This window comes from Vigna unguiculata, chromosome 9, assembly GCF_037176805.1.
Source record: "Vigna unguiculata cultivar grain cowpea cultivar isolate G323 ecotype 2 chromosome 9, ASM3717680v1, whole genome shotgun sequence".
In the NCBI taxonomy this organism is placed as follows: Eukaryota; Viridiplantae; Streptophyta; class Magnoliopsida; order Fabales; family Fabaceae; genus Vigna; species Vigna unguiculata.
This window is the reverse complement of record NC_140800.1, coordinates 30278522-30305155: the sequence shown is the minus strand read 5'-3', so window position 1 is coordinate 30305155 and position 26634 is coordinate 30278522. Positions and strand designations below refer to the sequence as shown.

General features: G+C 31.2%; 2 protein-coding genes across 2 annotated transcripts; one reads left to right on the top strand and one right to left on the bottom strand.

Annotated features, from left to right (window-relative positions):
- The first annotated feature begins 7183 nt into the window (after window positions 1–7183).
- LOC146883880 (protein FAR1-RELATED SEQUENCE 3-like) lies at window positions 7184–12482 on the top strand. Its single transcript, XM_085666761.1, has 5 exons — window positions 7184–7245; window positions 9890–10873; window positions 11541–11901; window positions 11990–12176; window positions 12313–12482. The coding sequence occupies exons 1-5, from the start codon at window positions 7184–7186 to the stop codon at window positions 12480–12482; spliced, it is 1764 nt and encodes a 587-aa protein (XP_085522887.1).
- Window positions 12483–13366: 884 nt separating this feature from the next.
- On the bottom strand, window positions 13367–26183 carry LOC146883879 (uncharacterized). Its single transcript, XM_085666760.1, has 7 exons — window positions 26078–26183; window positions 14392–14654; window positions 14179–14315; window positions 13949–14061; window positions 13659–13846; window positions 13452–13571; window positions 13367–13393 (listed from the first exon to the last, which is right to left on the bottom strand). The coding sequence occupies exons 1-7, from the start codon at window positions 26181–26183 to the stop codon at window positions 13367–13369; spliced, it is 954 nt and encodes a 317-aa protein (XP_085522886.1).
- Window positions 26184–26634: the final 451 nt, after the last annotated feature.

Here is a 26634-nt window from a genome sequence, read left to right as displayed (position 1 = left end):
GCCTCACAATAGGGTCAGGGCAGGTTCACCAAAGGCTGCATTTTCTCTAAATCATGTTTGCTATGATGCGTTTTTGGACGAAAGTAACTTCGGAAGGAAGAGAAATATGAAATATAATTGAGGTTTCATCAAGTAACTTACCGACAAATCTATCTATAAATTAGTTAACAATTCAACATATAGTCTTACTGACGGAAATATCCATTGATACATTATATCAAGGAAATTCGTCGGTAAGTTTGTCCGTAACTCGGTCAACAATTCAACATATGACCCTACTAGCATAAATATTCGTCGATACATTATATCAAGGATATCTTTCAATAATTTCGTTGAAAAAATTTTATTAACTACAAATTTAGATTTGTTGGTAAAGTGTCGTCGATAATACATGTTATTTTTGTGGAGTATATATATATATATATATATATATATATATATATATATATATATATATATATATATATATATATATATATATATATATAATATCAATTGACCATTCCATGTCCTACTTGTCCCCACAAATTAAAGCCTTCACTACAAAAAATAGTGTAAATTCTGGCGGTTATTTTCGTAAAATGTGATAGTTTTAACCACCATAATTTACATTTGTGGCAGTTTCAAAAATCGTTGCAATTTGTGTCGTCACAAAGTATAATGTGGCGGTTTCAAGCGAACAGCCGAAACAACCGCCATTTTTTACATTGTAAAAAGCGACGGTTTTCTAGTGTAAATTACGGAAGTTAAAACCACCGTAATTTTTTAAATGGAAACTAAAGATATCAAAAATAGTGACACTTAAAAAACGTCACAACTCACATTATATTATGATATTTATAACTGTCACTATTATCAAATGTCATGATTTAAATATTTTATTGTTTATTATTATCCAAGTATATTTATAATTTCATAATTTAATACATTTTTTTACTAATAAAAAGTTAAAATACATAAAAAGAACAATACAATTCTACAATTGAAGTTTTTACCCTAATTCTAAAATGTTTGCTTGAACCTTTTTTTATGTATTTTAACTTTTTATTAGTAAAAAAATGTATTAAATTATGAAATTATAATTATACGTGGATAATAATAAATAATAAAATATTTAAATCATGACATTTGATAATTGCGACAATTATAAATATCATAATATAATGTGAGTTGTGGTGTTTTTTAAGTGTCACTATTTTTGATATATTTGGTTTCTATTTAAAACATTACAACTGTTTTAACTGTCGTAATTTACACTAGGAAACCGTCACTTTTTACAACGTAAAAAATGGTAGTTGTTGTGGCGGTTCGCTTGAAACCGCCACATTATACTTTGTAGCGACACAAATTGCAGCGATTTTTGAAACCATCGCGGATGTAAATTGTGGCTGTTAAAACTGCCACATTTTACGAAAATAATCGCCAGAATTTACACTGTTTTTTGTAGTCTTTAATTTGTAGAATTGTATGATGAACTTGTAATGTTATCTTAATTTTGTTTATACTTGAACATGTTGCTTATGTAATTTTGTTATCTTTAATGAAAGATAATGTTTGTTAATTCTTTTTGTAATGTTATTGTTTTTTTTTTATGTATTTTAAATTTTTATTAGTAAAAAAATGTATTAAATTATGAAATTATAAATATATGTGGATAATAATAAATAATAAAATATTTAAATCATGACATTCGATAATAGCGACAGTTATAAATATCATAATATAATGTGAGTTGTGGCGTTTTTTAAGTGTCACTATTTTTGATATATTTAGTTTCTATTTAAAAAATTACGACAGTTTTAACTACCGTAACATACACTAGGAAACCGTCGCTTTTTACAATGTAAAAAATGGTGGTTGCTGCGGCAGTTTGCTTAAGATTATACTTTGTGGCGACACGAATTATAGCAGTTTTGAAACCGCCGCAGACATAAATTGTGGCGGTTAAAACTCCCACATTTTACGAAAATAACCGCCAGAATTTACACTATTTTTTGTAGTGTTTCTTCTTCACATTGACCTCATATCACATTAGAACTTCGACCTGTGAGTATAATCAAAACGAACCTATCACCCTTCAAAATTGCAGTGGATGGAAAAATAGTAGAATAATAAGGATATTTCATCTTAATGTAGTTTGAAATTTCAAGATACTTGTATCTTTTAGAAAAACTTCAAACTGATGTATAAACTTAACCCCTTTTGCCAAAGGATTATGTGTTTAAAAAGCACTATATCTATTTTACTTCCTTAGTGCTTACTTCTGATGACCAAGTATCTACTTCACATAAATGTTACCATTGTCATTTTTGAATTGACACCCTTGTTAATTCGCGATCTATGTAAAATTATGATCAGATATTGAATACTTACCTTAATGTTTCTTAATTGATTCTTTTCTAGGATGCCTCACATTCACACTAATGTTGTTTGACCAAATGATATGCAATTACCTTAATTGTAGCTTGATCAAATGATACATTATCGTCTTAACTTGACCAGATGATACTTGATCATCTTTTTCTTTACTTAATGATACTTGATCTTATTTTCTTGATCGGATTATACTCATTCATCTTTTTTTGATAAGATGATACTTAATCATCTTTTTCTTGATCAGATGATACTTGATCATCTTTTTCTAGATTGGATGATACTTGAGCATTTTTTTATTGACCTGATGATACTTTATCATCATTTTCTTGATCAGATGATACTTAATCATCTTTTTCTTTATCGAATGATATTTGTAACGTCTCTATAATTCACAATTGCCAATTCCTCTATTCAAGGCCTATGATTTACCAAGTGTTCTATCATTGCATAATAACTCAATCAAGCTTATGAAAATGACCACCAATCCAGTATCTTAAAATCAGACAACCTACTTCTACTGCACTACAATGGTACCAAAACTTTTCACTCAAATACCTTCCAATTAATATGTACTAGTTCACAAAATTCCCCACACTAAGGCGCTCAAATTTTCAGACCTCTCCTATTCACTTACACTACATCTTTCTCTCCTTGTCTCCAACACCTTAAACCACCAAGACAGTCTTTATATTATGTACAACCTCAATTTTCCTCATTATTAGCACACCATCTGATTCCATTCATTGGCTTTGTCACAATTAACTCTCGTGTCTTTTTTTTATTCCAATACTACAAGTATAATTCCATTCCAATTCAACTCTTAAAAAAAACTCATTCCCAGTCACCCTATTAAATTCCAAGAACAACGCTTATTCACTACTACCGCTTGGCGAACAATAAGATGCCGCCAGGCGACACATTAGTACCCGGGAAAAACCCAGGTTTTCTGCCCTTGAGAACACCACGAAAACAGGATCAATCACCGTGCGTCGCCTGGCGGGTCCCCTTCGTCGCCAGACGATTCATAACAGAACCCATAAAACTAGGTCGAAAGGATGTGTTGCTTGGCGGCACATTCATCACCGCTAGGCAGTTTCTCGGTAGAAACCCAAAAACCTTCGAGAAACAACGTAAAAAAGATGAGGATTCATGCAATTGGGTCACGGGATTCACACAACATTACGCAAATTAATAAACAAGTAAGAGCAGTTCCCAATATAGTCCGTACACTCTATGCATATGCTTCAGATGGTTGTTCTGATCACCTCCTTTCACATGCACTCAAAGTAGCAGTTTACACACTCCTACCACCCTTTCTATCATAATTACTAGAGTAATAATCTCCATTTACTCTCCAAAACGAAAAATTAATTAAAGGAAACTTTTTTGGCAAAAAAGAAAGCTTAATTCATTCTTAGCAAGGTTTGAACACACAACCACTCAATTACAAAGTCAATGCACAACCAATTCATATTTCATGATAATTCTTACACCTTTAGGAATTTAATATCACGCACCAAGATAAAAATATATTACTTAAACAACAAATAATTAACACACAATTTGGCATACATAAGATTCGAACCCAAGTCCTCTTAACATAACCAAGTGCTCTTAACCATTTAACCTACTACTTTTTCACATCATAAACACTAATAATTAATGCCATAAAGAATTTCATTACCCGCATTTATTAAATAATTATTTAATTAATTATTTAAATTCCTTCGGTCTTACAATATTTATCTTCTTTTTTCTTGATCAAATGATGGAGCTGCAATAATTGTCTCTTCTCTCAATGTGGTTAACTCTAGGGATGGCAAAGCAGGCTAGCTCGGCCCATTTTGGCCCACCTGCATTTTGGCCCGCAAAGTGCCGGCTGGGTTGGCTCGCACCGCAGTTTAATATCGGGTTCATTTTCCTGGCCCGCCCCGTGGGCTTGCGAGCTGACCCGCATTTGCGATGAGTGAAATTTTTTTTTTGTGTTAAGCAAAATAATTTTTTTTTTCATAATAATTGATATTCATTTTCTATCGAAATAATTCCAATTAATTTACCTAATCAAAGATAAGAAAAATAACAACAAATATTAAAGCTAAAGTACAATAGCAACATGTCACCTTACAAGACATGTACCTAAAAGTGCATAAAAAGATATTCCATATTCAAGAACTAAAATCATTATCTTATATACAATGATTATGCATAAACATAATAATAATAATAAAAAAAAAATAAATAAAAGAAACTAAAAGAAAAAACATGATGAATGATGTGAGAACTAAAAAAATAAGCACATATAATTTTGTAAATGGGCCATTGCGGGCTAGCAGGTTCAACATCCCAACCTGCCCCACATTTTTGTGCGGGCCAACGGGCCAGCTCGCTTGACCCACCCCAAATTGTCATCCCTAGTTTACTCATACCTCTTTGTGTTCACGGACCCTATGCGGTGTGAGAGACAATCTGATGATAAATATGTTGGATTGGATCTTCACGAAAAATATCTTTAAGGTTTATGAATAAAATGTGTGGCCTCCAAATTATATAATAAACACATGCAGAACATTCATAAAAAAATGAAATTGCATGCACGTCCAGAGTAGTTAATCCGAAATGTAATCCTGAATCCCGTAATTAGAGATGACAAATAAACCCGGCCTTATGGGTATTGCCCGAACCCGTCCCCATTTTGACGGGGAATCCCCACATTGACTGGGCATGGTATAGGTATGGGGAATCCCCAACTTTTTCAATTGGGTATGAGGATGTACATATCCCCGCCATAATACTCGTCCCCATTTAAATTATTAAAATATTCACAATTAATTAAGTAACCATATATATATACACACACACACACACACACATATATATATATATATATATATATATATATATATATATATATATATATATATACTTAATATTTTTTATTTCTTCTAATTATTTGGTTTGTCATGAAACTCATTCGCATCTCTATTATATTTTTCATCATATCATAACCTTTATGTAATTATGTTAAAAAGTTGTTTGTCAATTAAAAATTTTTTGTCGCACATTTGAATATTTCTATTATTTTTTAATATTTTTATTTATTGTATATTTTCCTTTCACATGAGAATGTTTAAAACTCTCAATTTAAGTATTTAATAGCACAAATCTTTCATTTACTAGATAATATAAAAAATTACTTATTATTATTAGTTTTTGTTTCGTTTGAAGAACTCTTTTGTTTCGATAAAATAATTTTTTTTATTTCTCAACCATTGAGTGTATATGTGATATTTGAAAAGTTTTTTTAGATCTCTAAGGCGTTTTTCATCTTATCATACCCTTAATTATATATTTGTTTTCCTTTGTACTATTTCTTTCAATAGTCTCTCAAATTGTTTATAAACATTTGTTAATTTTTTTAATATTTTTATTTGTTGTTTATTTTCATTGTGTAGAATACTATTTCAATATATTTTATCTAATTTTTTTTTTATTTTCTAACTCATTATCAATCATACTATATTTTTTCACTATAATTGTATAAATAACTTTTATTTACTACAATAAATTTTTAAAATATATTTTAATTTGAATATTTGTTTTCCTTTTATATTTTAAAAAAATAAATTTTATCAACTAGGTTTCATTAATGTTTGCAAATTTAAAAAATATTTTGGTTTTCATTAAATTTTATTTTGTATTATAATATAAAATGTAAACAATTATAATTTATTTTTAACTTTTATTATGATTATTATTTGTTTTTGGTATCATTTTGATCAAATGATGTATTATAACTTTTATTAGTGTATAAAAAAAGATTCATTAGAATTTAAAAAATTGAAGTAAACAAACATTTAAAATATATTTTAATTTGAATATTTTTTTCCTTTCATATTTAAAAAAAATATATTTTTAAATTTATCAGCTATGTTTCATTAATATTTGCAAATTTAATAAATGTTCTGGTTCTTATAAAATTTTATTTGGTATTATAATCTAAAATGTAAACAATTATAATTTATTTTAAAGTAATTGATATTGAAGAAACAACCATCCTTCTAATATTAAATATTTGATAATATTATGTTTCCTTTAGCATAATTTTTTTTATTTTATAAAAATTAATTAAAATTAATATTGAAGTAGTAAGAAAACGGGTATAGGTATGAGTATGAGATTATACCGGTTACCTAGTGAGAATGTGGATGAGACAAAAATTTGATACCTGTTAGGTTTAGGTATGAGGATAGGATGAATTTTTTCTACGAAATGAGTATGTGATAGCAAAATCTATCCTCGTGCCGTCCCGTTGTCATCTCTACTATGGATTGTCCGATTCGAAAATTATATATAATTTCTAGATGGTATCCCAAAATGAATAATCTAAAAATCACACCTGAATTCCGGATTGGACAATCCAAAATACACTCTTAGATGAAGTACATTCCAAATTGACTGATCTAGAAGTCAAATCGGATTGATAATCCGACATACATTCTTGGATTCGAGAATACATTCATAATTCAAATGTGATTTTCGAATTGACCAATTCGAAATACTAAAAAAAACTCAACCAACTTGGTCCAATACTATTCTTCTTTTCACATCACACATAACCCTAGCTTATGTAATTTGTAGTTCGAAAAGCACTTTATTCAGTTGTAATTTATTTCATGGAATAAGAAGTTGTGTTCCAGTATTATGCAGGGATTGTTGTTGCTGCTGCTTGGAGAAAGAAGCTATAGCCAAAATCAATAGGGTGCAGGGCTTGCGGGAACGCGGCTTCTTGAAGGAAGGAAGAAGCCAAATGGTGCATGTGAACGTGAAGGGTGCAAACACGGAGGCTCGTGAAGGTGCAAGGAGTTGCAGGTATAGTGAATAGTGAATGAGGTGCAGGGGAAACTGCAAAATGGGTTTTTTATTACTTTTAACTTAAGGGTAAAATGGAAATTTTAAGATTTAGTGGGTACAGTAAGAAAAAAAGAACGGTGCAGGAAGAACCGGTCTCCAATTCGTTTTAATAGTTGGGCTTCTTTGCAACTTTGCCACCATGGTATTTAGGGCGCTTCTCCCTGCACCTCCAACACTTCTTCAGTACTCCCAAAAGTTACAATAATGCCCTTCATTAAAATACAGCTGAGAGTGGGTAAGGACGCAGTAAATTTCATTTATTGCGTCACCAACTTCTGCACCCCCAAATACTATTTCTTGTCCGTTTGTCTCTCTTTCACTCTGCCTTCATATAAAATTTCTCTCATTCTCGTTTCGTGTGGTCCCTTTAATTCTGGTTTCATTCTCCTCAGCTTTCAATTTTGTGTGCTTCATTCTTTCATTGTCCGGTGGTAGTGGTCCTCTTGGAGGTTTGTATCACTTTCATTCAATTTCTTTTAAGTTTATTCTCTCAGTGTCTCAGTATCTCACAGTGTCTCAGTGTCTCAGTGTCTGTTGAAGGTTGTTGAAGGTTATCTTGTTTGAAGAAAGGTGTTATCGTGAGTAACGTCCATCCTGCCCAAGTGTGCTACTTCCGTTCTGTCCAGGTTAGAGCCTTAATATGAGCTGAAGTTTTTTTTTTCTGTGTATGATGGGAAACGGAATTCGTATTCTGTTTGATAACATATGAAACAGCTTTCACACTCCGTTTCAAAGAACAAGACGTAATTTTTTATGGAACGGAATACGAAATCTGTTTTACACATTTAGGAAACGGATTACATAAACCATTTAGGAAAAACTTAAAACATAAACACGAAACAGAATACGAATTCCGTTTCACAAAATTGTGAAACGGATTCTGTAATCCGTTTCATAAAAAAAATTGCAAATTTTTTTCTGAAACGGATTACAGAATCCGTTTCACAATTTTGTGAAACGGAATTCGTATTCCGTTTCGTACAAAATTTTAATTTTTCCAAAACGGGTTACGTAATCCGTTTCCTGGAAGTCTGAAACGGAATTTGCAATCCGATTCCATGTGTTTTTTTCTCAAACGGGTTTTGGGATCTGTTTGTGCTTTCCCTAAACGTTTTTTCATGTATTTGTGGTTGGTTTGTGGTTGGTGAGAACGAGAATGTAAGAAAATTAATTCTAACCAAAGCCTCAAGAATCTAGGTTTTTAACATGGCAATGGATGGCTGGTGTTTCCTAAGTTCCACCAACTTTGCCCTCATTCATAACAAAATTACACCCCCACGTCCAGCAATAATAATTTATCACAAAGGCAATTGAGGATGATACTACCAAAACTACAGGGCTTCTTATCAATACAGTAAACAACAAAGTGACCCTTCCACTCTGATGATGCTGCATTTTCATGAGTCTTCGGCCACAGAAGTCTTCTTCTTTGGTAATTCGTGACCTCTTTCTGCCACTTCGAAGCCATTTGGATGATATTTTTTGAACTAACCATTCTTGCAATTTAGCTTCTACAATATATAAGATACGAGAATCTAAGCTCACATATTTAGGAAACGGATTACATAAACCGTTTAGGAAAAACTTAAAATTTTGTACGAAAAGGAATACGAATTCCGTTTCACAAAATTGTGAAACGAATTCTGTAATCCGTTTCATAAAAAAATTGCAAATTTTTTCCTAAAACGGATTACAGAATCCGTTTCACGATTTTGTGAAACGGAATTCGTATTCCGTTTCGCACAAAATTTTAATTTTTTCCGAAACGGGTTACGTAATTCGTTTCCTGGAAGTGTGAAACGGAATTTGCAATCCGATTCCATGTGTTTTTTTTGCAAACGGGTTTTGGGATCCGTTTGTGCTTTCCCTAAACGTTTTTTTCATCTATTTGTGGTTGGTGAGAACGAGAATGTAAGAAAATAAAGTCGAACCAAAGCCTCAAGAATGTAGGCTTTTTACATAATGCGTTTCATGAAGATGTGAAACTAAATTTGTAATCCGTTTCACCAAGTTCCATGTGCTTCTCTAATGAGTGAATGTATACTGTGTGATTGGTGAATTTTTTAACGTGAATCATGCAATATGTTTTCAATATCACCATGCAATGAGTTTTGAATATGACATGCAATGAGTTTTCAATTTTTGATACGTGTTGCATTATTTTTTTAACATTCTTATGTATTATGTGGTTACTTGGTTTGTTGACGTATTAAAATATTTTATTTTTATTATAGTTCATTATGGAAGATCATCAATTTAGTTATTTGAGTTTCTTGGATTCTCAAGCGGATTCTCAGCTAAATTGTAGTCTCATGTCGGACTTTTCTGATTTTGTTCATGATATCTGCGAACAAGATTATACATCTCATTTTACAACGGATGATATTTTCCCAACACGTGAAGATTTGATTAAGTGGGTTAGAGGGGTTGCTTATAATCTTGGATTTGTTGTCATTATTCTAAGATCAGATAAATATAATGGACAACCAGGAAGAAAGACCCATGTATTATTAGGTTGTGAAAGAGGTGGAAAATATAGAAAATACAAGTGTGATGTAGAACCGTGTTTATCTGGGACAAGAAAATGTGATTGTCCCTTTAGATTGAGAGGGAGACCCATCTCTCAAGGGGAGGGATGGGTGTTGAACGTAAAATGTGGTTACCATAATCACGATGTCTCATCTACTCTAGTTGGTCACCCCTATGCGGGTAGGTTGAAGTCTATTGAACAGTCGTTGCTTGTTGATATGACTAAAAGTCAAGTCAAACCTGCAAATATACTTCTCACCCTGAAAGAAAAAGATGAGTGTAATGTTACAACCCTGAAGCAAGTGTATAATGCAAGATATAGGTACAAACGTTCGATAAGAGGTTCAAGAACTGAGTTACAACAGTTAATGTTGATGTTGGAACGTGATCACTACATTCATTTTAGTAGATGTCTTGATGAATCTGATGTGGTTAGCGATTTGTTCTGGACCCATCCTGATGCTGTGAAGTTGTTAAATTCATTCAATATTGTGTTCTTAATGGATAGTACCTATAAAACCAACAAATATTGGTTGCCATTACTTGAGATTGTTGGTGTGACCTCAACAGGATTAACTTTCTCAGCCATTTTTGTATTTTTATCTAGTGAAAAGCAAAATAATTTCATTTGGGCTCTTGAAAGGCTCAGAGGTCTGTTTATGACGTGCGAGGGTGGTCCACAAGTCATTGTAACTGATAGGGATCTTGCTCTAATGAATGTTGTTGGCATTGTGTTCCCTGAGTGTTATCATCTTCTATGTCGTTTCCACATTCAAAAAAATGTGCAGGCAAAGTGCAAAATGTTAGTAAATTCTGTTGACGCATGGGATGTTGTACTTCAAGCCTGGGAGAATGTCATGGACTGCGAAGATGAATTAAAGTTTAAGGAGTGTGTTCATCGTCTTGAGCTTGTTTGTCAGCCGTGGCCTGTATTCTTTGAATATGTTAACGACTCGTGGATCATTCCTTACAAGAAATTCTTTGTGAAGACATGGACGAACAAAGTTATGCATTTGGGGAATACAACATCAAACAGGTATATTTGCATTTTGCTATTAATTAAATTTATTTATTAATAGTTTATATGATTTCCTTGTATAAATTGTACTAGGGTTGAGTCTGCTCACTGGAGTCTGAAGAAAGTTCTTGGCAGTAGTATGGGAGACCTTTATTCGTGTTGGGATGGCATTCACAACGTCATTATCTTGCAACATAATGAAATTAAAGCGTCTTTTGAAAGAAGTATAAATCTGATCAGTGACTCTTACAAGGCATTGAGTTATAGAAGATTAGTGGGAAATATTTCTAGATGTGCCTTAGAACTCCTTGCTCCAGAGTTGGAAAGAGTAAAGAAGATTGGATTCGATAGTAGTCGTTGTGGCTGCATTCTCAGACAAACTTATGGTCTACCATGTGCGTGTGAATTAGCACGATATGATCCTGGGATTATTCCTCTCCAAGAAATTCATGTCATGTGGACTAGGTTGAGCTTCTCCAATGTCTCATCTTCACAGTCTGAAAGGCAATTATCTATTCAGAGGGAGATTGATCTACTGCTTAATCTTTTCAAAGAAGTTGATATTGGAGGAAAAGTGACCATAAAACATAAATTACTTGACATAGTTAGCCCTTCCATGACATCGATGTTACCACCACCGAGTAAAGTTAAGACGAAAGGTGCAGCTAAGAGTCAGATCAAAGAAGTCAACCAAACGTGATCCCTCCTATTTTGAGCATGTGGACACCTTCATTGAGTCCTCAAGACAAGACACATGTGTTGCAAAAACAGAAAACAAGCTGAAGAGCAAACGTGTAATTGAAGAGAAAGTAATACCCATGCTAGAACAGTTCAATCCTGTTTTTCATCCTTATATACTCGATGTTGTCGATGTTGTGGCGGACGGTCATTGTGGATATAGATGCATTGCTGCATTGTTGGGTATGGGTGAGGAGTCGTGGCCTCTAATCAGACATGATCTATACAAAGAACTTAGTCAATGGCGAGATGAATATGCAACGTTAGTTGGAGGCTATGATCGTCTGGAAGAACTGAGAAAGTCTTTGCTAGTTCAATCACCATCAGGGGTATAACTTCTATACACCAGTGTTGAAATTTATGTATTACAAGTTTTTTATGATTTTGTTTTATTATAATCTAATTAATTATATACAGCCTAATCGAGACAAGTGGATGACTATACCAGACATGGGGTATGCGATTGCTAATCGGTATAATGTAATCCTCGTGTGCTTGTCATCAGTTCAGAATTTGACTATATTCCCACTTCGTACATCCCCACCTATTTCGCAAAGTCAACATCGACTAATTTGTATCGGACATGTTTACAATTCTCATTTTGTGCAGGTATATATGTTTATATATATATATATATATATATATATATATATATATATATATATATATATATATATATATATATATATATATATTATTTTTATAAAGAACTTTATTTCTCTATTGACTAATTGCGTATTTACAAGTTCGTCTACAAGAAGGCTGTCCATTACCGACAGTGGATATCATATCATCTAGCAATTGTTACCCAAAGGCAAAAGGGTGGGCATCATTTTATAGAAATAGGATGCAAGCATTCCTAGATTTACACATAGTGGATCGTAGTTATGTAGATCTCATGGAAGACTGATATTTGTTGATTGTATTTAAGTATTTCACTGTTGTAGTTTGTAATTATTTTACCAATATATAAAATTCTAACTCCTTTGGCCAAGGGACGGATATATTTTGGCCTCATTGCTAACATTAAATAACTTAATATAAAATACCATATATAGATGAAATATCTTAATATAAAATACCATATATAGATGAAATATCTTAATATAAAATCCAATAGAAATGTCAATTCTAACATCAAATACAAATAAATCGACTATCCAGACGTAGATGATCGTCGACCTCGAACTCTACGTCCTCCTCTAGTCTCTTCCTCTTCAACGCCATCTTGAGCCATCTGCAATAACTCATGAGTGCGATCCCAGGCAACTGTGCCCTCAGTAACGTCTCTATAGTCTATCATCCGCTGAAGACCACCTACAATGCGTTTCACGAGACCCTGTGATAATAACAAGTTAATGTCAAATATTAAAAGTTACTAATAATATGAACAACTAAATGTGTAACATACCAATAAACCACTGGAAGATGATGACGGTGACGTCCTCTGAACTGTTATGTCATCTGGCAAATTCCGACGAAGTCGGGGCACAAGCACAAGACTAGGTCGGTCGGCCTCAACTCCACGTAAAATGTATGGATGGGAGACTCTCCTAAACCACTGCAAATATCCATCTGAACATGAAAAAGGAGCTGGTGCTTGGACCACTTGATGTACAACAAACTGCTCGTGCTTTTTCCACCGATCATCAATAGCCTCAAAGTCCATCATGGGAACCGAACTAGGCGGTCGTGGAATAGGCTGGATGAAGCCAAATTGTCGCAACACACACTCCGGCAAATGACGTTGTACGACGGTCCCAACCCTCAGGAAGCCAGAAAACATGCCATGTGTTACCAGTTGTCGAGCAGCTCTGTGTGCTACATATGGGTTCCAAATCATCCCATCATATGTCAAGCCATCCAACTGGACTCTAACATCAGCTATAGCGGAAATGGCGCGTCCAGTGACATAACGTAGAGCACGGGGTTCGGTCTCCACATATGTATCCCGTACTTGCTTCCTTCCCAATGTAGGGAAGTGCTCGTATATCCAAGCCTGTATCAAATAATATTTCATTCAACCATTGTCATATAAAACTAAAAACAAGTCAAATAAAGAATAAAATGTTATATAAATGGGTACCTGCAAAAGAGGTAGATATCCAGCTAATTGCTTTGTATTTGCAAAGCTGGCATCTCCTAGCTGCTCATATAAGTGGACAAGAGCAGCAACTCCCCAACCATATGTACGACATGTGGAGAGATCTCTAAATAGCTCGAGATAATGTGTACGAACATAGGTGGCGCTTTTGTTAGCAAATATCGTGCACCCTACAAGGTGCAAAAGATATGCACGTGCAGCAAACTCCCATAGCTCGTTTTCACAACAGTTGTGATACAACTCTCTCAACCAGCTCAGTCGGACCTATGCACCCCGACTTTGATTCAGCTCCACACATGCCATGGCCCAGTCAACACCAAGAAGTGTCGTCAAAATCTGAACAGAATCTTCATATTCAAGATTTTCAGTGCAGCAAAAGTTTCCACTGATGGAAAGATGGAGAAGTGACTATACGTCATCCAAAGTGATGGTCATCTCCCCAATGGGTAGATGAAAAGTATTAGTCTCGGGATGCCATCTCTCCACGAAACCCAATACTAACCCAAGATCGATATATTCATATAAAATGTCGCACAAAGGCGATAATCCAGAAGCTAACACAAAAGGTGCAACAGCAGGGTGAGGACGTCCTAATTTCTTCACTTTTTTAATATGGGAGATCACTTTCACAGCTCGATCCTAATAGAAGAAACAAACAAGAATAAAAATACTTAACAACAACAAAATTAAACCTATATAAAAACTTCTTACTGACCTGACCATCCCATATCATGCGTGCAACATGATCCTGGTACTGCGTCAATAAAGATGTATCATACGGACCACCAGGAAATCCTCCACCATCGTTATCAATGACCTGCTCGTCCTCCCGAGGAACGTCAGGAACCTCATTCTCAACAATGTCATCCTCAACAACATTAGCCTCATGCTGACCCCTTCTACGAGCTGAGGTTGTCGGTCTCTCGGGTGCATCATTTGAACCATGCCTAGATAAATTCCCTCGTGTCCTAACCATATCTGTAATTCAAAGTTTGAAACATTAGAATCCAATATAAATTTCCTGAAAAGAAAAACTAAATTAAATAAACAACATGACACGAATTTTGAATTCTGATAACAAATGCATTTTCTGTCGTAATAATAGCAAAGGTAACAACTTCTCAATTTAAATTTTTACTACTTCAACGTGATGAAGACAATTTTCTCTACTGCTTCTAGACTTCTGCACATGGAAGAAATCTTTGGGTCCAGGTTTTTAAAAATATCAAATGTGTCCAGTATTCTTTTTTTTTCCCATTTCACACACACGCTGCTCCAACACTCACTCCTTCATTACATTCAACAACGTCAATTACGTAAACGGATTGCACACTCTGAAAAACCAAGAAAACCACCAAAACGGATTCCATTTCACCTTCCTCCGACACGGATTACACAATTCGTCTTTAAAAATAAAAAAAAATGAAACGGAATGTGTGTTCTGTCTCCCAAATCTCTCTTTGCTCTTTCTGCTCTCAAAATCTCAGTTACATTACCCACCCCTTTATGCCTCCCCTCCACCCACACTTATCACAGGCGCCTCCCTATTGTCATCCATTGTGAACCACTTTATTGGCCCCTCTCTCTCTCATTGCACCCCACTCTTCTCTCCACCTCTCCAACCAGTTTAAGCAAATAGAGATTGTGATTCTATTAAAACATGCTATATGAAGCTAAAACGGTTTCACACTCCAAAAACGAAAAAAACACCAAAACACACCAAAACGGCTTCCACAATCTGTTTCTAAGCAAATAAAAAAAATTGAAACGGAATGTGCATTCCGTTTCATCTATGTACGAAACGGATTTCACAAACCGTTTCAGAAAAAAAAAACCCTAAACGGAATGTGTATTCCGTTTCATCTATGTACGAAACGGATTTCACAAACCGTTTCATAAAAAAAAAAACCTAAACGGCTTTCACTAACCGTTTCAGAAAAATAAATAAAATACCCTAAACGGAATGTGTATTCCGTGTCATCTACAAACGTTGTTCCCTTTCACGCATGTTACAAACGCTCATGGATCAGTGAAATATGGCTAAAATCAATTCAAATATACACACTTAACTGCGCAAATGGAAGATGGGGTGGAAGATGGGGTTGCACGAAAACAGATAAGGAGCCTGCGTGCGCTGCTGGGGAGAAGAACAGTGTGCACCGGAGAAGAAGACTGTATGGAGGCTCTGGGAGAACAGCGGGAGAAGAATGATGAGGAGTGTGTGGAGGTGCGAAGGCTGTGTGGGAAGAAGAGGACAACAATGGGATAAAAGACAAATTAGGTCAAAGATTCTTGGAGGTGCAGGTTGCAGCAGGGAATCTGCTTTATTGGGGTGCGTTTGGGGGTGCAGTGCGTTTGGGGGTGTAGTGTGTGGTTTCGGGGGTGAAGAGATACGCGGTGAAAGAGATAGTTACCGCTTTTTTAACCATGGGCAAACATGGAAATAATTTAGGTTTTGGGGGTACAGGAGAGATCATTGGAGGTCCAGGGAGAAGGCCCCTGATATTTAAGAAGAAAAATTTTAAAACTAAAGAAAGTAAAGTTTTGATCCATAATTAAAAAAATATTAACATAAACGTTAAAAGTACAAGGAATTAAGTGGGAGGTGAATGAGTTGGTGTAAAGTGTAAATTTAGTGAAAGGAATACTAAAAGGGTAGAATGGGCAGAGAAATAGCATTGTGGTCCTCAATAATGTAATGGGTCCATAGTAAGGGAGAGTTGTGAATGCGCTTTACTTGCAGACACCACCATCGGAAGTCTTTTCAATTTCAATCATTCTTCCTTTTGTTCTTGGGAAAGAGAATCGAACGTGCGAAATATGATACACGCTATGGGATTTCTCCAAAAGTACCACAATGCAGAATGTTGAACTTCTGCGTACAAACTATTTTCAATTACAAAACTCATTCCTTTGACATCTACCTTGGACTCTAGCGTATATTCATTCAAAAACAGAAACAGATAAATTCCACATCATTACTCATATAACAACATTTCGTTTTCAAAGACCAAAGTTTCTCAAACAAAATTGATATAAAAAGATCGCAAGTATTAATAACTCACTCCACTTAATTCTCTAACTCATTTTTACTATTAGGACTTTTACGAGTTCGACACCATTTTAATCTTTATACTTTGTTCTTCGTCTTTCATTAATATAACTCCACAAATTTATATTTATATATACCAAAATCCAATGTCAATCATTTCTAGTTGTCACGATAAGGTGATATATACCAACCTATGACGACCACACCTCACATTTTGGCAAAAATGCAAAAGAGGCAACTCATTGCAACCCTCATCTCTACACAAAAGAAAGCAAAAGGCAAAGATAAAGAATGAAAGGTTAATTTCAGGGATTATCTTTTGCATTGTTGTTAAACTATTTGAAGAAAAATAAAATAAAGAAAGAGTATGAATGATGCATGTATTTTTTTTTTTTTTAACATAAAGTAGTATTTATTCTAGAATATAATATTCCATGACTTAAAGACAAAAGTGATTTGGAAACACATGCAATCATGGATGCCCATGCTCATTAAGCTCCTTCTGAATAATATATATGTTCATTATTTGTTATGGGTATATTAGAGTAGTTAAAAAAGAGTTGGTGGAATGAACATAATTTTAGATACAAAAATGGTTCACCCACACCATTTACAAAAATCCATATGTTATATGAGTGCCATGTAGAACAGATATTGGATATTGGTCAGAATGGGTATTATGATGAAGTAAATTGAAATGAGTTGCATGCATGAAATTTCTGCGATGAAACGTTTTGCTTTAGTGTGTTGTCCTTGTCTTGATGTATTCATATTATTAATCTTCCACACACGTTAAAGTAAGGAAACGATGGGTTGAAAAGAAGAAAAATAAACTTTTGAAGAAAATGTATGAAGTTCTAGAAACTAAAAGAGATGGCTGCAAGTAGTCATCATCAGAACAAAATTCCTGACACAGTCCAACGTCAAAAAAAATAAAAATCTGAGACTTTATTCCATAGGTAGTCTTAATAAGTTGACTTCATAACTCTGCAAATAATAAGAATGTGATGGAGTATATAATTAGTTAATTAATTAATTATTAATTATTAATGACAAATTGTAGACTAAGTCATAAATATTTATTTATTTATTACATTGTAACTGAGGTACTAAATTATGCATTCAAATATGTCACCATTTTAAATGCTATATCTAAGTATTAAATTCTTTAAAAAGGATGAAAAATAGTTATTTTAAAAATAAACTATAACCATTTTTTTTTAAATAATAAAAGAGATTGCAAGTTTCATTGTACATTCCATAGATCGGTCGGCAAATAAATTTTAACTTTTTCCAACCAAATTACGTCATATTTCATATTCATTGGACCCAAAAAAGGAATTTTAATGTCACGCTTATTCAACTCGCGTTGGACTCACGCTACGACTTGCTTATTCATTGTAACGAAGCTGTATACTTTTATAGGCGAAGTGATACTTTAACAAAGTTTTTTCTAACAAACTTTTGACAAATTATCATTTTAAGTAAAAAATTATTATTTTATTATTTTATTTTGGTTAAAAAGTAAAATGAAAATCTATTTTAATTCTATTTATAGTAACTTTGTCAATTTTGTAAAAAAATTTCTTGTCAAAACATAATTTTCCTTTTTATAGATCGTGTAGACGTAGGTTAAAAGTTAGTTAAAAAAATCATTAAAATATTATTATTTATTTTTACATGGATAATAATATTTTGATTTATTTCTTTTAATTTAAATTTTATCTATCATTCTATCATCCTTAGATTATCATATCACATTATTAAAAAAATCAAAGAACAATAATATTATGACTCCTATTTTTTTTTACTCTCATCTTTTATTTCCTGACGTGGACTAATATAGGTAATTGATTAATGTACCACTAATTTTTCTTTGAAAGAATCAATGACCCACACTAAGTCACGTTAGAGAGGAAAATATAAGAGTCTAAAATGAAAATCAAAGTATAATTTTCCAAGATCAAAATAGATAATTGAAGGATAATTGGAGAGATGAGTTAAAAGTGGGTTAAAAAAAGTATATTAAAATATCATTATCCTTTCAACATATGTAAGTAACTACTGTCGTATCTATCATAAATTAAATTAAATTGTAGTATATAAGTAAATAAAAATTTTAATTTATTACAAAATGAAATGATACCTTAAGAAGTTTGTGGATTCTAATAGATCTTTCATTTGACTAATTTTTTTTTCATTTCATATAATATTTGTGATTTGGAAGATATTTTTGTGAGTGAGAATAATTTTGGTTCAACATTTTTTATAAAAATATGTTATCAATATAATTACTCAACAAATGGAATATGACATGATTATTGTGATGGTAATCTAACATGAAAATGCATTTATACACATTATATTTGTGCACATCATCACCTTCATTATTTTCCTCTCTCTTTCACATCATATTCACTTTGTCTCTAAATATTTTAATGATTGAAGACATACATAACCACCTCACATTCCTAACCTCCAACAAATGAAGTCTATTATTCTTTATGTATAAGTGGTTGGGAGTGACTTGGATTAAGACCATATCAAAATAATTCTATGATAAATCACTAATTTTTTGTAAATAAAGTTTTTAAGAGGCTACGAGGTATAAATATGTTGATAATTATGGTTATGTTATGATATACATTACTCAATGCAATGAATGTGGAGATTAGAGGACATTAAATATCCAAATTTTTATGTACTTGATTAATTAAAACAGTTGGGAGTAGTTGATTATAAAGGGCAAAACTAATTATTGTATTCCAATGCACATATTTATAATTCAATGTTGAAGCTTAAAATGATCCAACAACAGTACTAAGTTGTTTTAATAGTTAAAGAGCCGTGCAAAATTTGATGAAATGATTTTAAATTTAGAACATTTTCTGTCATTGTTTATTGCCTGAAATGCATTAAAGTTAACGAGGATGATTTTTTAGGTATTAAAACTAAATCTCTTTTTTCGAACTTTATATAACGCAATTAGGTAGTTAATTAAGAGTGGTTAATTAAAGAGAACGAGTTTCTGAGACGTTGAATATCTTGGTTTTCGAGGTCCAAGAAAATACGTCTATGGAAATAGTTTTCTCTGTAAAAGAAAAAATCTCATTGCTGTAAAAGTTTCCGTATCACCAAGGTAAAATGGTGTTCGGTAAATCATAATTTAAAATACAGATAAAATTGGTTGATAAAAAAATGTTCATAAAGTTATTTTTATCTATATAAATTAAGGAAGCTATTTTAATAGTTTTAAAATTATTTTAATAAACTGTTTATGTTGGTATTCTGATTTCAAAATATTGTTCAATTTGAAAAGTTTGGAGTTTTTATTGCGGTTTTGTTTTAAAAATGTTTGAAAGATTTAGAAAAAGATAAGGTATTTTATTATCTTGTTCCATAAAATAAGAAAACTTTGAATTATTGTTCTAATGTTAGATTATTGATTTAACACTACACTTAATTATTATTGTTTTAAAAGTTAAATATGTTTTTGGTCCCTTAACATTTAGGAAAAATTGGATTTAGTCCCTCTTCGAAATCTTGGTCTAATTTAGTCCTTCAATTTTAGAAATGTTTGGATTTAGTCCTTTTAATAAATTTTTTTAAAGTTTATTTAACGTTTTAAACGCATTTCATATGAGCATTTGAGTTATTTTCCGCGCTTGACACATTTCTGCTTCAATATTAGCTAAGAAACTGTCTTGAAATACGTTTGAAACGTCAAATAAACTTAACAAAATTTTGTTAAAAGAACTAAATCCAAACATTTGTAAAGTTGAGGACTAAATTGGATCAAGGTTCTCGAGAGGGACTAATTCCAATTTTCAGTAGAAGTTAAAGGACAAAAACATATTTAACCCTTGTTTTAATTATTAATTACTTTTTTACTTTTAATGAAATATTTATTTTTATTGAGAAATGATAGCTATCTAAATTCTAAAGAAAATTTTAAAAAAAATAAGTAAAATTTAATTTATATAATTTTCACATATTTTTTTAATTCAATAATTATTTATACCTTTTTTTTTTATGATCTTATGTTTTTTAGTCATATTATCCGCTAAATTTACCAAATATTTTTATATATAACTTTGTTTAACTTAGAACTGACCTTTTAACAACGTTTCAGCCAAATTTAACTAAAACTGCGGTACAGAAAAGTTTCATAAACAAAAGAATTGAATGTCTTAGGGATGACAACGGGGTGGGGCGGGGCGGGGATGGGTTTCGTTATCCCATACTCATTCCCGTAGAAAAAATTCATCCTCATCCCAATACCCAAATTCAACGGGTATCAAACTTTTGTCTCATCCTCATCCCCACTGGGTAACGGGTATAATCTCGTACCCGTACCCATCCCCATTTTCTTATACTTTAATATTAATTTTAATTAATTTTTATAAAACAATACAAAATTACGTAAAGGAAACATAATAGTATCAAATATTCAATATTAAAAGAATGATTGTTTCTTCGATATCAAATACTTTAAAATAAATTATAATTGTTTACATTTTATATTAGAATGCCAAATAAAATTTTATGAGAACTAAAACATTTATTAAATTTGCAAATGAAACCTAGTTGATAAAATTTAAAAATATTTTTAAAAAAATATAAAAGGAAAACAAATATTCAAATTAAAATATATTTTAAATGTTTGTTTACTTCAATTTTTTAAATTCTAATAAATCTCTTTCTTATACATTAATAAAAGTTATAATACATCACTTGATCAAAATAACACAAATAACAAATAATAAACATAATAATAAAATTTTAACATAGATATTGTATCTTTTGAACTCCAATATATGTTGGATGGTGATACAAAAATTTTCATGGCAATTGCATTAAATTTTTATTGTAGTAAATAAAAGTTATTTATATAATTATAGTGAAAAAATTAAAGTATGATTTATAATGAGTTAGAAAATAAAAAATAATTAGATAAAATATATCGAAATAATATTCTACATGATGAAAATAAACAACAAATAAAAATATAAAAAAAACATTAGAAAATGTGTGTCTTAAAAAAAATTTGAGAGATTATTGAAAGAAATCGCACAAAGAAAAACAAATGTCTAATTAAGGATATGATAAGATGAAAAATATCGTATAAATCTAAGAAAATTTTTCAAATATTAACATATATACTCAATGGTTGAGAGCGAAAACAAAAAAATTTATTTAAATGAAACAAAAATGAATAATAATAAGTAAATAATATTTTTTTATATTATAAGTAAATGAAAGGTTTATGCTATTAAACAATTAAATTGAGAGTATTAAACATTCTCATGTTAAAGGAAAACATATAATAAATAAAAATATTAAAAAATAATAGAAATATTCAAATGTGAGACATACAATTTTTTTAGTTGACATATATCATTTTAACATAATTACATAAATGTTATAATAAGATGAAAAATATATTGGAGATGCGAATGCATTTCATAATAAACCAAATAATTAGAAGAAATAAAAATAGAAAGTATATATATATATATATATATGGTTACTTAATTAATTAATATTTTAATAATTTAAATAGGGAGAGAAATGTGGCGGGGACGGGTATTATGACAGGGATATATACATCCTCATACCCAATTGAAAAAGTCGGAGATTCTCCGTACTCACAATTTTTCAGTTGCTATATTCTTTTTTTATTAAATCTTTTTTCTTTTGACTAATTCTTTAGATATACATATACCCACTCAATGTGGGGATTCTCCGTAAAAAAGGAGACAGATTCGGACAATATTCACGGAACAAATTTATTTGTCATCTCTAATTACAAAAGAAACTCAAAGTTCTTCAAGAACGGGATCTCTAATAAAATTTACAAAATCAGTGTTTTCATTACATATTAAATGCTTTGAAATTTGCTCTTTATAATTTAGTTTCTTACATAAAATCTTAGAAGTATATACCAATGAAAAATAAAAGTAAACAAATGATTTTTAAATATAACTGCAAATTAAAAGATATTTTAAAAAGTTAAAACTGAAACAAAAAAAAAGGTCAAGTAGAGTGTATATTCCAATCTTATATTGATTTTGTAAGATTTAATTACACATAAATCTACTTAACAATAACACATAATTATATTTAAATTAAATAAAAATATACAATTTATAAATTTGGATGTAAAACTGTTAGGAAATATGCACTACCCATAAATTTTACTATATCTTTCAAATGTTAAATAGTGCTATCATTATCAGAAACGAGAGTGACTGGTTATCTTTTTTTTTTGAGATGTGATCCGAATCATTACTATTTGCATCTTTCTTATTCACTAATTTTATTTATAATTTATTTAAATATTTATTTTTTTAATTTTTTATGCAATCTTTGAAACAGAAAAATATTTCTTTGTTCATTATTCTTGATAAGATTCACAAACAGTAATATAATAATAATAACATATGAACTGAGATAAGAAATTAACTTCATTTCTAACATTTTTAAATAATAAATTTATAGGTTATCTTCTTTACATATTAAATATATGTTCTATGTGTATGTATGTTAATTTTTTTATAATAATGAAAATAAAAAAATTATTATTCGTTATTATTATATTATAACTAAAAATTTAAATATAAATATTTTTATAATATTATTGAGTAATTTTTATTTATTTTGTAAATAAATTTTTAATTAAAAATAGTCAAATTTAAAGAAATAATCAAATGAAAAAATCTTAAATTTAAACGATCATTTAAAAAATAATATCAATGAAATAAATATTTTAATTAAAAAAGGGATTAAAGGATAAAATTAAAATATAAATATGTATATAAAAAGAAAAGTCTCTTTATATATAGATAATCGTCAAATTAAAATAACTTTTCGTAATTTTATTGTATATAGCATTTTTTATTTTGTAATAAAAAGATTAAATTTAAAAAATATTCAAATAAAAAACGGTTAATTTAAAAAAATGACCACTTAAAAATTAAAATTAATAAAATAATTATTTTAAGTAACAAAAATACTAAGATAAAATTAAAAAATAAATGTAGCCACGAGAAATCCCTATAAATATAAATTAATTTATTAAATAAAAAGTTTTCATATGTAAATAAAGTTATTATTAATATAGAAGGTAGACTCAAATTTAATTTTTTAACTCTTATCAAGTAAAAAACTTGATATATGTAAATAAAGTTATTGAAAGTAAGGTAGAGATAAACATTGTAATTAAGTTTTGATTGTATCCAAATAAGGACAAAGTTTGAGACATAACACATTGACAGAAATAAATATCTGAAAACAAAAATTTAACAGAAAACGAAGCAAGTGTCCCAATTCTAGGAATTGGGTCCATCCTCTGATGCCAAGGTTGCATAGATTGTGGTGTGGTACATAGGTCAAGAGCAGTCAACTGAACGTGTTAAATGAGAAGGTTCACTTAATCTAGACACCTTTTTCTATTCTTTTATCACTTAAATCCCAAATTAAGATAAATATAAACAATAATAATATTTTGATATACTTTTTTACTTATTTATAATTTATTATTTTAATCGTTCTTTAATTATTTATTTTGACATTTTAATAATGTAACGTGATAATTTAAAAATGATTAAAGTGATAAATTACAAATAAATTAAAATATTATTATCTAATTAGAAAGTAGGAGAAAAATAAAAAATGGTCCAAACATTGAGCCGTTTAAGAGTTAGGAGTAAAGTAAAAGAATGATTGTGATATGAGGTTTGATATATGTGAAGAATAGTGCATATTGGAAAATGAGAAGCACAGAATGAGATAAAAGGGTTTGAATTTGAAAGCAGATAAAAGGAATAATGAATGTGGGCAGATACATTTAAACACATGGTGAGAAAAGGGAGGAGTTTCTGCAACAGGATGCCATCATTAGCAGCCAAGGCAAAAAGAGGCAGCACACAATAATTACTCACGGTCACGCACAAAGCCATTCACTTTCATCGATTAGGGTCCCACCCTTTTGCCCTAATCCTATGATTTCGGGAATTCGGATTTTCTCATTGCTTCACTTGCTAAGAGAGAAAGAAATTGGTACTATATCAAACTATCGTGGCTTCAAGGGAATAAAAAAGTGTAGGAATTAGGGATGTTAACGGGTGTGGGTACGGTAAAGGTAATAGCTCTCCCGTAATCTATTCGTTGAATAAATATTTGTCCTGTATCCGTACTCATATCTATCGGGTATCAGTTATACGGATATCCGTCTATTTTTTTAAATTTGCGGTTATCCACAAGTATCCACGGGTATTTAGAAAATTATTTAAAAAATAAATATTTAATTATAAATTCAAATAAAATAAAATAAAATACATCGCTGTCATAAATTTTAAATAAAGTTCAAACAAGCTAAAGTCCTAAAGTCCAAATAATTATAAAAATAAATATAAAATGACGTTCAACACAATGAAAATTCTTTATTTAGTGTTTTGATCAAGAAGTCCATTTTCTCCGATTGATTCTTAAAAAATAATCAAATAATAAACCTCAATTGTCACGTGCCAAGTATTCTTATTTTAATTCCATCATTTGACAACAAGCATACCATAAACGTCACTATCTATATAGGGTTTGATTTATATGCCCAATTTTAAAGAAGGGAAAGAGAAGAATGTCAAAGGGTGTACTTGGAAGAAGACAACATACCAATACTTGAAGTTGGAAGAATGAAGACAGAAGACAAGACAAGATGTGCAACTTAGAAAAAATTAGGTCAGAATATTTTTTACTAATATATATAAGGTATTTTTGTGAATTAAAGTTTAGCGGGTATGGGTATCCACGAGTACGGATACTATGATACCCGTACCCGCTCTGTTAACATGCGGGTATCAAAAATACCTGTATCCGCGGGTAACGGGTATCCATTTTTAATATATGTTTCCTATCCATTGCGGGTTTTATCTGCGGATACCCGCGGGTATGGCTATTTTTGACATCCCTAGTAGGAATACATAATTTTTTTTAAATTTTTTATCAATATTTTATTTGCTTTAAATATCGAACAAAACTCTGGTCGATAACTTTTTTAAGTTATTAATTGACTTTTATTTTGAAAGATCGATAAAATGATTATTTTTTTAAAATAATGTTTTGGTCTATTTTGTTTAAATTGATCCATCTTTTTTGACGCGTTCAATTTGGTCATTATTTTGCTAAATTATGTTCAATTTCATCATTTTCATTAACAACATTTAAATTGATAACGACAGAGTGTACAAGTTGACACAATTTACATTACGTGGATCGTTTTAATTATGATTGTTTGTATTTTGTTCAAATAAGTCCATATTTTAGCTAAATTTGTTCAACTAAGTCTCACCTTCCACTTCATTATCCTCAACCTCCACTTCATCACGACCTTCACCATCCACTCCTTCGTCACCCTCACTTTCTATTTCATGACCCTTCATCACTACCACCACCATCTTTAGTGTCGTCACCGTCACCACCACCGCATTAATTAAGACCACTGTCACCACCAAATTGAATCCATAAATACCACCACAACCACCTTGCAACCACCCACACTATCACATTTACCACCATCACACTAAAACCCCTACCATTGTGAGTGTCGTTGTTGGTGGGTTTAATAATGGTGGTGAATGTGATTTTAGTGTGATGGTGGGGATGATAGTGGTGGTGGTGTTATGGTTGCAAGGTGGTTGCGGATGTTGTTTTAATGTGTTGATTGTGGTTGTGGGTTTAGTTAAGTGGTGGCGGTGATTTTAGTGTGGTCATGGTGGTAGTGGTCAAGAGTCATGAAATGGAGGGTAAGTGTTAGCACTCCATTTTGCAATATTAAGTTTTGGACCCCTTACTCTAATTTTTTTCCTTTTTGCAGGTTAGTCCCTGGTGCTCAACCAAAGCTTTGAC

Coding starts and splice junctions, on each gene's coding strand:
- LOC146883880 (XM_085666761.1), top strand. CDS start 7,184: ATGGTGCATGTGAACGTGAAGGGTGCAAACACGGAGGCTCGTGAAGGT. Junction 10,874..11,540: donor TATATTTGCATTTTGCTATT/AATTAAATTTAT, acceptor ACGTGATCCCTC/CTATTTTGAGCATGTGGACA. Junction 11,902..11,989: donor TAGTTCAATCACCATCAGGG/GTATAACTTCTA, acceptor AATTATATACAG/CCTAATCGAGACAAGTGGAT.
- LOC146883879 (XM_085666760.1), bottom strand. CDS start 26,183: ATGGTGGTGGTAGTGATGAAGGGTCATGAAATAGAAAGTGAGGGTGAC. Junction 14,655..26,077: donor TGAGGATAATGAAGTGGAAG/GTGAGACTTAGT, acceptor TTTGAATTACAG/ATATGGTTAGGACACGAGGG. Junction 14,316..14,391: donor GCATGATATGGGATGGTCAG/GTCAGTAAGAAG, acceptor TTCTTCTATTAG/GATCGAGCTGTGAAAGTGAT.